At 32.5% G+C, this 12,597-nt stretch overlaps 1 protein-coding gene across 1 annotated transcript; it reads right to left on the bottom strand.

The window, feature by feature from the left end:
- Nucleotides 1-8,924: 8,924 nt before the first annotated feature.
- Nucleotides 8,925-12,126, bottom strand: LOC107420001 (uncharacterized). Its single transcript, XM_016028856.4, has 4 exons — nucleotides 11,321-12,126; nucleotides 11,036-11,231; nucleotides 10,101-10,232; nucleotides 8,925-9,304 (listed from the first exon to the last, which is right to left on the bottom strand). Exons 1-4 carry the CDS (start codon nucleotides 11,638-11,640, stop codon nucleotides 9,182-9,184), a joined length of 771 nt encoding a protein of 256 aa, XP_015884342.3. The 5' UTR covers nucleotides 11,641-12,126; the 3' UTR covers nucleotides 8,925-9,181.
- Nucleotides 12,127-12,597: the final 471 nt, after the last annotated feature.

Below are 12,597 nucleotides of genomic sequence, written 5' to 3' on the forward strand. Positions count from 1 at the left end.
TGTATCATTAGCTTTGTGATTCCTTAAATCATACTTATATTTGCATTTTTTTTTTTTTGCACCTTGATATTTAAAATTTAGTTTCTTTTTTTTTTTTTAATTTTGATTCGTAAATTATTTTTAATTTAAAATTTACCAATATATTTTAAAGTGTGATGCATTTGATGCAACGTATAAAAGTTTTATAAGATTGTTTAACTTTTTTAATTTTGTTGTTTTCATCTTGCAATGGATGCATTACATATCTCAAAAAATTATATCAAAAATAGTTTTCGAGGGTCAAAGTGTAATAGAAATTGAGAAATGACAAAAAAATATTGAAGGATCAAAGTGCGAATGTGCGCATAATTCACAAACTAACAGATGAATACCCCTTTAAATTTCATACATAAAAGGAAGTCAAGCTACCATTTGATAGCATAAATTTTTAACTAAAAAGATAATAAATTAATTAGCTCTTTTTTTTATTAGCTGAAATTAATTAGCTGGTTAATACAATATATGTACTCTATATATATATATATATATATGTATAAATATACTTTGCTTTTCAAAAGGCTGTGTAAAAAAAATGTCACCCGGCTACCAAAAAGAAAAACTGGCTATAAATGTTACATTAGTGATGGAGATTTATAACGCGGGTGAAAAACCTTTATATAGATGATTATATTATGATTATAGTTTTGTCTTGTAGTGAAGTTAAGTAGATAAGGGAAGGAGAAGCATGAAGTGAAAAATGGAGTGTGGTTTGAAGAGATGAGATGAGAATGAGAATGAGAATGAGAATGAGAATGAGATAGATATTCATATGAAAAGGAACGAAGTGAAGTGGGAATCTAAGTGGGGTCCCAAGAGAAGGTGCAGTGGCATCCAGCTCACCTGTGTCTGTGTATGAAAGAATTCTTAAGATCTCCGACCTTCCAGACTGAGATCGGGCCAGTCGGCTGGTCCTCGCTGATTCTCGTAGGGCCCATCATGTCGGCCCGTACGGATATAAAATTCGGGCGGACGCGGAAATCTCCGGAGACTGGTAAGTCTTTGGGACCTCATCTTTAGTTTCTGTGCAACTCCGTCTCCAATTTCACGCTGTTGTTGTTGAGAGGGCTCGTATGAGGATGAGGCTGTAAAATTCTTCATGTTTTGGAGGGTCTTCCAATATATTCTTGCCCCAGTAGAACGAAAGAATTAAAAAAAAATAAAAAAATTCAATTTCCAGTTTATAAAAAAAATAAAACAAATAATAATAATACCTCACCCTCACCAGGTGCCTGTCACCATCCAAGCTAGCTGGATTTGACACTTGTCGTCATCCCGGTGGTTCCTTTTCGAGAGCCTTCGGATACGAGATGGTGCCCTTCCACGGCTTGCCCTCACTGATTTGACATCTTGCACGTGTGTTGCGTGTGCCTGGTCTCATGCATTTCCAAAACAATACCCCATTTTACAATTTTCTTTTTCTTTTTAATTATTAATTTCGTCTGTTTCTTTCTAGCTAAAAATCTTCATAATATATGAATTTTTCTCTCATGTATTTATATATGGTTTTGATAATAGTAGCCCTATTATGTCTATGAGTTATAATAAATAAAAAAAAAATTCTTTATTATGTCTTTGCGTTTTTCTTGGTTAAAAAATATTTGATTCTTCAATGAGAATTATAGACTGATCATGTAACGTATCTTACAAAATTTTGACGCCCTGATGAGTTATTGTCTATTTTAATTCTCATTATATATGATCTTGTTAAGTGTGAAGGTTAAAAGAGTTTTTTACTTGATGTATTTTTTAATAGATAGTAATGTAAATGCATTATTAAACATATGAATAATTTTTTGTTCAATTTTAAAAAAGAATTCAATTTAAATTTATAAAGTATATTTCTCATCTAACGAGATTTAAATTCGAAAATGCGAGCTTGACTATCGGTAGCATTTGAAGAGTGCCTTAGATTTTGTTTTTTTTTTTTGGTTTTTGTTTTTGTTTTTGTTTTTTTTTTTTTTTTTTTTTTTTTGGGGGGGGAACATGGTCCTAAATGGTTGATAGGAAATAATTGCATCCATCCCAACCATTATAATTTTTAAAAGAAATAGTTCTGTCATCTTCTATCACATAGTCTACAATATAATTCACCTTAGCTATTATTTAAATCGATGTTATGTTTGAGAATTTTACCATAACAATATTCCTTGTTCGTTAGAGGAAAAAGACGCGAGGCAAGTACTTTAATTTCTGTCGGTGAAGCCTTAAAAAGAACTCAGCTAAAGATGATAGAGTTTTCACATATCCATTTTCTCGAAACTCAAAGAGGGATTTGAGCCGCAAGTCTGAACCAAGCTCCATTTAATATCTAGTGGTATCAATGCAAATTTAGACTATCCTGAGCTGTAATCCAAATTAAACACAATTATTTCCTCCTAAAAATTAATCATTCTTCTCTCAAATCTCAACTTTAGTTGTGACTATCCATTTTCATGGCCTAAAAAAGCAACTTTTATGCTTTTCGTTATATTATTATCTCTCCTAGTCTCTCTCTTAAAATTTGTTGACATTCCATTCGTGTTTTCATCTATTTATTATTTCACTTTAAAAAAAAAAAAAAAAAAGAGTGATGTGAAAGCCGTGGGGTTCCATGGCAGTACACTGAATACGATAACCAATGATACCTTGAACCAAATTGATAGACACATATATATATATGGTACATGGTATATATATGAAGGACTGGGTCAATCAAGATTCAAGGTTCGTCAACTTATTATCATTCGACACGATGAAGAGCAAGGACATTATGGAAGCCCCCTTTGTCATAAACACTTTGAATCACACAAATCATCAAGTACGTGTACGGTTTGCCTTTGAAAGAGACTTGATAATAAAATTGATGTCTGAATACATAGCGTTTCTCATTTTTATTACAAGGTTAGGCACCCCATGCAACAAACAATCATATATATAGATATAGAAACCATGAAAGAGACTCGAAACATTAAAAGTGCTTATGAATGAATATTCCACATTTTTTTGGAAACTCTCTTACTTCTCTCTGATCTGATCTCTTTTTCTTCTTCTTTTTTCTTTCGTCCTCAACATCGATCTGTTTCTCTCTCTCTCTCTCTATATATATATATATATATGCAGGTATTCCCTAACTACTAAGATTGATCCTCCATAAGCCATAATCCGCAATCCATAATAACCCATAATATTGAAATGACAAGTGAGTGAGGGCGAGAGAGTACTACCTAGCCTATTAGATTGCCTAGTATACATATGCCAGCTAGAATCTCTAACAAACATATATTCGTCTTCGTTTCTATCATTTTCTTCCACTTCATCACATGCTCAATAATATAGCTATACTCCAGGTTTTGCTAAAAACATAATAATGTTAGCGAAACATATCTATTTTGTTTACTCTTTTTGGGATATGGCAGTCGACCCTTCAACATCAAAATACAATCATCAATTGGAAGAATGTTTGTGTGTACTATTTGTACGATGCTCAATACGTGTCGTTTGATGGATTCTCCCTTTTAATTCATTGTTGGGTTGGTGCTGGATATGGATTCCGGTTTCGCAGTCTCCACATGAGTAGAAAATCTATACAAGATACTCCGAGTGTGAATTATTAGGGCCAGGTGTCCTCTGCTACAAGCTCATAATGTACTACCAGTCCACAATTCACCAACCATATACGTTTAATCAACTTTTATTTCATTTTTTTATTCTGGTTGCTCACTAAGTCAGCATATACGTAATGGAAACGTTTGAGTGCATACATTAATTTTCAAAGGCATTTCAACTTTACAAGTTTTTCCATTTGTGGTGTTTTCTAGCCGTGACTTGAAGTAAAGCACAACTTCTTTTTTTGGATATAAGAGACGAATTTATAATAAAGCCCATGTGGGGACATGGTTCATGGTATGTAGAATATTTGGTTCCAAATTTAATCTTTTTTCGACGGTGCTTTTATGCCAAGCGGCACGCACTCTCTCATGAAACAGGCATCTACAATCAGCTTACTATATCAAAAACAAATAAAATAGTTCATCACAAATTGTGATTTTTGTTGTACGTCCTGCTGTACGTATATATATATATATATATATATATAAGGTGAACATGAACATTAAACCCTGCATCCCTTTTTTTTTTTTTGTGTATTAATATTGATTTTTAAAAACTCTATATACATAATTAATTTAATATATAGTATATAAATGCGGATAAAAAAAAAGAAAAAAAAAAAAAAAAAAACAACTGTAAAGTTTGAAGAATAACAACAATATATTGGAAGCAGCTCCCATGCATCTATGTTCAGTTTAGCTCTCGAATAGGATCGATGATTGGAATTTTGAAACTTTGTGGAAGAACAACTTCCATGCCTTCTCCATTGATTTTTGTGGGGCTAGTTATACACTTCGCATTTGGAATAATTATATGTTTGACTTTTGTGTGTCTGGATTTGGCAATATACAATGAGTTTGATTTAATTTGCCAACAACGAGTGAGTACTTATATAGCTGAATTGACAATCTTAACTTCTTTAGTTTGATATTGGAAGTTTGAATTTAATAACAATATATAAACCTTGCATTGATAAATTTGGAGTGACATTATATTCTTAAAAGTCAGCATAGTATTATATTCTTAAAAGTCAGCATAATTCTTTGTGCACTTTCTTGTAATTTTATTCACACCCAACTCTCGGAGTTTTAATTGCACCGAACAAATAAACTTTATACAATCCTATTAGAAATTTATATTTTTATCCCAACTTAAATTACAATTAAAAATATTTAATAATTAAACATATTTATGAGTGTATGATTAAATATCTCAAATATATTCAGAAACATATGATTAAATATCTTAAATACATTTTAGAAATATGTAATTGAATATCTTTAGCAATGAACATTTCAAATATATAAAGTATGAGATTGTATGTATATATATATATATATTATATTGGTTTAGTTGGAATTTTATAAACTAGAAATATTTTAAATATCAAAAAGATTGTATAAAAATAATTTATATTTTTTATATGTTTATATGATAGTATGCAAAAATGGGACCGTATAAAATTTTGATGAAATGGAAAAGAAAGAATTTCTCTTCAAATAAATATCAATTTCATCGGGAATGTTAATTGTAAATTTCAAAATTTAAAAGATTAGATTTTAATTATTGCAACTTTAAAACGCCTAAATGAATATTCCTTTGTTAATGAAACGACCAACAGATGGTGGACCGCCAAAATCGCAAAATTGCCATTTGACACGGACCTCGCAACTTGGCCTTTCTGTGCAGCCTAATCGCCTACGTGGTCAGCCAGACAAAACCAGAAAAATAACGCAGTTTCTTTATCTCACCCCTTCCTGAAATAACTGTGTTTCAGGCACTCATCTTTCTGCATCCAAATTTAGTACCAAGTTCTGGTCCATCAAATGTTAAATTAATTGCAAGTCCAAAAAAAATGTTATTTATATATATAGAGGGAGCTATGATTTATTGGGATGTTTTAACATAAAATGGTAATGTGATGTCATGATGTATATGATATGGGTGAAACATCAATTAACAATTTAAAGTTAGATTGTAAAATGTCAAAATTTTATATACATATAAACTTTTTCGTGGGTGCACTTAATTAATTTTTGTAATCCATTTTTGTTTGTTTGGGAATGTTTTCGTATAATAATTTTTTATTTACATACAAATTTTCTTTCCATTTTTTTTTTTTTTTGGACATAAAATATAAAAAGTTTTAAAGGCAAGTGATGTACTGATCAGCCGGTTTTATATATATATATATATATATATATGTATATATATATCGGTCACTACCCTTTCTCATTGTCAATTTTGAAATATAATATTTTGTTGGAAATGCAAATCTAAATCCACAACGGTAAAAAAAGTAAAAATCATTTACCATATTTAATTTAAGTGGGTTCTCATACAGATTTCTAATTGATTTTGGATTGAAATTTCATTAGGGCTTGGATAAGTCAGCTCCTTCCAATGCTTTCCAATTCCTTTTGCTTCCTCCTCCTTCAGTTTTACCTCTTCAAACACCATTGCGCATATCATAGCACTCCATCAAATTTGTGTTCATGAATTTATTGTCACAAACAGCAATTTAATAACCAATCTTGCCCCAAAAAAATAGCCAATTAAATATGTGCAAGCAATATAAAAACCTAGCCACAATATATTTAATGGATATTTTTGCAAAGCTATATATATTCAACGAATTGCAATCTCTTCAATTTCTCTACTCTGAAGTTTATGTAAATATATTATAGGAGTGTATCCAACTTAACTAACATATATAATCACATAATATAAAGGATGCGGAAGCAATCGCTTTGGGTTGGATGGAATTTTTTTTTTTAATTTAATTTTTTTTTTTTTGGTCTAGAGGATTCGATGGAATTTGAGCGAGTCAAGCAAGTGCAAATAAGCCAAACAAAAGTCTTGAATTAAAAAAGTTTGTGGACTTTTTCCAAAACGATATTATGCATTCTTTCCAATATGCTTTTCGACAATTTTTTTTTTAAAAAAAAAATTTAATCCCAACCTCTTCAATTTGCCAACCAGATCTTCACCTTCTTCCGGGTCACGGACGCTGCATACATTATTCCTTACTATCTTATAAAGTTCAGGGTTATGTATGGAGAAGAATTCCAGAAAATAAATAAAGGAAAAATATATTCTTCGTGGGAAGAATTAAATATTTTACGTGGTTGAATTGAATATTTTTTTTATTTTTCTATTTTTTGTCAACATATTACAATTTGGAATGGGAGAATTCAACACAATCAAAATTTGAATTTGTATTCTATTTTACCACCGAATCAAACCAATGAATACGTGATTGAGTTGAAGATTGCATATTGAATAAAAACCAAGAAAATGATAAGGGAAAACTAAGGGGGTGGTCGAGGTAAAAAGCAAAAGGGATAAAAAAGCGATTAAAAAAACTTTTTAATAATTTTGTAAGATACGGCAGAAAGTGACGGTGAAGCATAAATAAGAGATGGATGGAAGGAGCAATCGTAAAAAAGAAAAAGATATTCTCTTACATAGCTGTTCTTCATATTTATATAAAAATGTGTTTGTGGTCAAGAGCAGCAAATGGAGCAATATCAAGGTGTAATCATCGCTGAATTGCCAATAAGATGATACGTTATAAGGGACCCAATCGGAAATTTCAATCTCCAAAACATAATCTCCAGCTGGAGAATCTCTAAAAGCACATGAATTATTGTTTAATGTTGAGGTATTTTTGGGAATCTACCACCATATAATGGCTACAGACCATACCATGACCATGACAACTCTTACTGCTTGCACTATTTTTTCCCCAGTACAAAATTGATGGATCATTTTCTAATTGGTCAAACTGGGCTCCATCATTTTTTTTTTTTTTTTTAGTTTCCTTTTTTCTTTCTTTTTCTCTGTCTGTGTTTTTCACTGCTTCCAAGTATCTCAAATGATTCTTAATTACTTCGACAGATTAATGATGTTCCATGCCTTTCAAGCTCTAACTTAACAAATTATTACCACCGTAATATAAAACTTATACCCTAAATTAACGATCCCAATGTCCATCAAGTTCCTTATTTCATTTTTCCTTTTTTCCTTTTGGTTCTTCTCTGATAATATTGTTATGATTTTTGTAAATTTACTTGCTGGATATGAAAGTAAAATTTCAATATTGTTGAAAAAATGCAGCCCTTGTTGGTAATCTAACATGGCAGGCTTTAGTGAGTCAATTGACTGTGGGCATCTGTGCAAAGATAGAAAAGCCTTACTTTCTGTTCCTCGGCCTCCCCTCCACCGTCCCCTTTTTTAGCTTTTTACTCTTCATTCGTCATTTTCGTATACGAGGCCTCTCATCCTTCGCGCCAATTATATCCCCAGCCGCCCTTTCCACAACCTTTCTTTTCTTTCTTTTTTTATTTTTTTTTCAATAAAATAAAATAAAATTTTGGGCCCACTTTTTTTTTTTTGGGTTTAAAAAAAAAACCTAGAGCCCACTTTTTTTTTTTTTTTTTTTTTTTTTTTTTGGGGGTGCTAAAATGGCATCTGTATATTCTCTGTGTTTACATTACAAAATATTCTTACTTTTTCAGATCTAAATTTTGATATGTGACTTTATTTTTCATGTGTTCCTATGGAAAAAAATATTCTTTATAGTAAAAAACAAAAAAATGATAATCAAATTTATAAATATATCTTGAATATAAAAAGATTCGAGATAGCATTTTAGAGCTTTTTTGTGGGGGTCGTATATGAATAGCATTTTCACAAAAAATGTAAAATTTTGATTTTTGTATGCACTCTTTTCTGTATACCTTCCGTATAGAAGCGAATACAGTTGACCCTTAATAACTTCGGTTAATTGGCAACTCCAACTCCAGCAGTCCAGCTTACTTTATTCCTTGCAACTTCCGAACCCAATGACATGTTCAGTGACGTAAGATTCGACCCAATACAGAAGCCCGACAAGCCCAATTTGCATATTAGCAGGGAAAACGAACCACTATAAATTAGGCTTGACACAGACAGAGATAACACTTAAAATGATGAAAACTGATCAATTTTAACGTTGAAATAGCTACCGAATAGAAAATTAGAATAGATTTAAAATATCAATTAGATACACTTAATCAATTTAAAAATTTATTAAGTAATCTTATGTAGAATTTTACACACAGCTTTTTATATAGAATTTTACACAGAGCTTTCTCGTTCGTCAATTTGTTTTGTTATTTTCAATAAATGATTGTTACTTCATCCACCTTTTTCATTTATTCTATTGCTTTTCATCCATTAAACCCTGAGGCTGCATTTGAAGTTGCATCATAAAATATTATTAAAAAAATAATAATAATAAAAAAGACGAAAAAAAAAGAAGAAGTTATATTACCAGATAAAAATATTCAAATAAATGTGATTACACAAAGAAAGAAATTGATTAAAAATTAATCAAAGTATGAAGAACTAAGGTGTTGTAAAACACATTCATAACTAAATCTTCCATTTCTCCTATTGATCATTTAACAATTAACAAGAATTAAATGTCTCATGGGCACCGGGCAGCATGCCAAACAAAAATACCCGGCAAGTATGTGTAACTGTATTCTCACTGAATGGTGAACGAAATTCAGGCTCTTTGTCCATACGAGTTTTCAAGGACTGGGACCGCAGGTCCGTATACCAAACGGCATCGATCACTAAATGAACCAACCAATCGAGACACCACCTCCTTAAAAAACATGGATGCCACCTGAAAACGAAAAATGTAGCTGTAATGCTATGCTTCAACTTGCATTAATCATACAGAAAATTTCCAATATTTAAATTTCAATTCATGCAGGCTATTATCAAAGAATCGAACTTGCAAATTTGATCAGCACCCTGTACCACGAAAGGATTTCCCAAAACTGAACAGGACAGTTACAGGAAATATGTGAGATTATAGCTCATCTAAAGACATTAAAAAAACAAGTTCATGCCATCTTTTTTTCTTTCCATTTTCTAGTGCTCGACATACTCAAAAGGACAAGGTAATGCGTGCAGCAAACTCTGAAACGACTTAAAGTGAATTCAGAAGAAAATAACCTACCTAAACCAAATATTTTCACTAGTCAAACCTGGACAATTACAAAAATTGAGAAATCATGGGAAGAACTATGGTATCAAATCCCAAGGCAAGAAGATGCAGTGGACACAATTTAGGTGGCGGTTGAAGTGACAGCGATTTAAAAGTCTAGTGAGGTAAAAGATAGTTGATTGGCAATGTTAACTAGCGATGGTTTTTTCACGGCTGAAGTGTTTATGCCGCGGCAGATTATAGAGCATGTTGTTGCTTAGAATTAGAAAGGATGCTGAGATATGCTCACAGCCAGACGTGGTGGTATGAACCAGAGGTCCGGTACTGCAGCATAATAGAGGAATGATATGGGAGAATAAATGTTTAATCATGCAGTCCTAGTTCCTCAAAACTTTATAATGTCAGAACAATGCCAGAAATTTTTATTTATTTTTTAAATAGAGAAATAAATTAAGCAAAGAATTGTTACCTGTCGATAAAGTGGTGACTGAAACTTAAAATCTACCAAGAAATAAAGGTTGCATGTCCCTGGAACGGGTCCCGGGTTGAACTCCCAGATGTTTATCAAATGATCAAAAAGTGTACTATCTGACACAGTGGTCTAGAAGCAAAAGAGAAATAAAGATTATGAGAAAGCAGCATCCGCAAAAACATAACAATAACAGAACCGATTATATCATTGAGAACTGAAGCATGGTAAAAAAAAAAAATAATAATAATAATAAATAAAAAATTAAAAAAATTCAAAGGAATCACTTAAAATTCCCAGAGACATTTCAATGTACATAAAACTCAACCTATTGATGATAAGATATGTTGGGTAAATAATGACTCAAAGAAGAGGAAGGGCAGATTTATTAATCGAACAGGCAGTATCAACTTGTACTTTCTCTAATTTCAACCTCAAATGGCTTAAAAAAATTCACAGAGCACCAAAGCCGAAAGCTGTCAAGATAAGTAGAAGTCCCAATTCAAGCAATGAATATATTATAGGTGATAAACACATCATATGCATGCAGTGAGTGTCACTGCTCGATATTAATGTCACTTTTGCACTACTAGGTATCTACCTAAACTAAAGACCACAAAAACCAAATATAGCCTCAAAATAAAAGGTCTTACTTTAATACATTGAAAAGTCAGTAATAATCTTCTGGAGCTTTGCTTCCCAGAAAATGTAATTTCAATCTATAATTCTATATAGAACACTGAAGACCTAAGCCAAATTTGCTCTAACACCAACCACAATGGTACTCACTAATACACAGGCTTATATTACAATCTTATAACCAAAGATCCTGCAACCAATGTAGAAGGAAACATATAGAAGAAACCATAAAAAAAAAAAAAAAAAAAAGAAAAAAAAAAAAAGAAAAAAAAGAGAGTAAAGGATATAAAATTTACCTTCATACGCTTTGGTCTATCTAATTCAACATGGGAGACATAACTTTCAACAAGAAATTTAAACCCAATCTCTAGCTCAGCATCAAACGATCCATCGGGATTATGTCTAAGTACATCAGACCGCTGACACCAGGGAACAAAGCCATGATATAAATCAACCGCAGCAACCACATCAAATAATTGCTCTGGAGAATACCTAAAATACCAAATACCCGATCAAAATCAAACAAATTATCTCGGAAAAGAAAATGAGATGGAAAGGAAAAGGGACAAAGAAAGAAATACCCCAAGACGCGCCTTTCCTCGTAAACTTTGGACAAAACACCGCCTTCTTCGCCATCCCCGCAACCAAGAAACCGCCTCCTTTGAACATTACTAACATCGAAGTAAGCTCCCGACAAAGAACTCACATCCTGATTTGCAGAGCCAATCAATTGACGCACTGATCCGGTCTCGATGCCCGCGATGCCACTGAAAAAGCACCGACTCTGATGCAATTTCTTCGAACGCTCAACCTTGCCGCTGTACCTAACCAGATTTCTGAAACCGCTCCGCCGAGATAACAAGGACAACACCGCCTTCGTGGTGGACGTAAATGGCGGCATTGAAAAGTTTCGAAGGCCTCTGATACTTTTTCGCAGAGGCTCCAAAAAGACGAGATTGACAACAAGAAAATATCCGGGGATTCGGGAATTTTCTGCAATGGGAATAAATCCCAAAAAAAAAAAAAAACCAAAGGGGAGGGTATGCTTGAATGCACCGGAAATGTCTGAGGCTAAATTCACGCGACGACACCAGTGGCTTTGGATTCAACAGTCAATGAATTTGCATTGACCGCTCGACCGAAATTGAAGGATATGCGTGTCGTCCTCGTATTAGATTTAGGGCTTTTTCTTTGTTTTTCTTCTCTCTTCGTTTACGGCAAGCAGAGAAAGGAAATTGAGAAAAGAAACGCAAAAGAAAGCGGTTGTGTTAATGGGTTAAGCGGGTTATTGGAAATGAATGCACGTGATAAATTTGGAAGTTTACAAGATTCTTCCCACCCTACCGGCACTTGACATGAGGCTCTAACTTTTTAATTTTAATTCTAATTTTTCTTTTATGCACAAAACCACATCGAGTTTGAAAATTATACTTCAAAATTTTAACAAGCTTTGTTATTGTGTGTCTCACTTTGCAACACTGCCTAGGTAGGGTCACTAACATAAGGCTTATAACCCTTCTAGGAACTCTCCTTTTTATCTTTTAAAAAAAAAACAAAAAAAAAAATTTACATAAAACCAGAGCAACAAAACGATGATAAATCGGGTAGAACGGGGACCAATATGAAACTCTTCTATTCTGTTTTTCATACCCAACATAAAAGTCCAGGGCAGTATGTATGTTGAGGTTAGGCAATAAAAATCAAGATGGCAGACAAAATTGAAGACATGGTCATATATCCATCTCACCATAGTCGCCTACTCTAAAAGCATGTTTAGAGTTTCTTTTTGATAATAAAAGCATGTTTGGAACTTCATAACCATCGTTTAAGTTGATAATTCATCCAATTCAAATCTTTT

The sequence above is a fragment of the Ziziphus jujuba genome, chromosome 5, assembly GCF_031755915.1.
Source record: "Ziziphus jujuba cultivar Dongzao chromosome 5, ASM3175591v1".
Taxonomy (NCBI): Eukaryota; Viridiplantae; Streptophyta; class Magnoliopsida; order Rosales; family Rhamnaceae; genus Ziziphus; species Ziziphus jujuba.

Coding starts and splice junctions, on each gene's coding strand:
- LOC107420001 (XM_016028856.4), bottom strand. CDS start 11,640: ATGCCGCCATTTACGTCCACCACGAAGGCGGTGTTGTCCTTGTTATCT. Junction 11,232..11,320: donor GAGGAAAGGCGCGTCTTGGG/GTATTTCTTTCT, acceptor TTGGTATTTTAG/GTATTCTCCAGAGCAATTAT. Junction 10,233..11,035: donor ATAGACCAAAGCGTATGAAG/GTAAATTTTATA, acceptor TTTTGCTTCTAG/ACCACTGTGTCAGATAGTAC.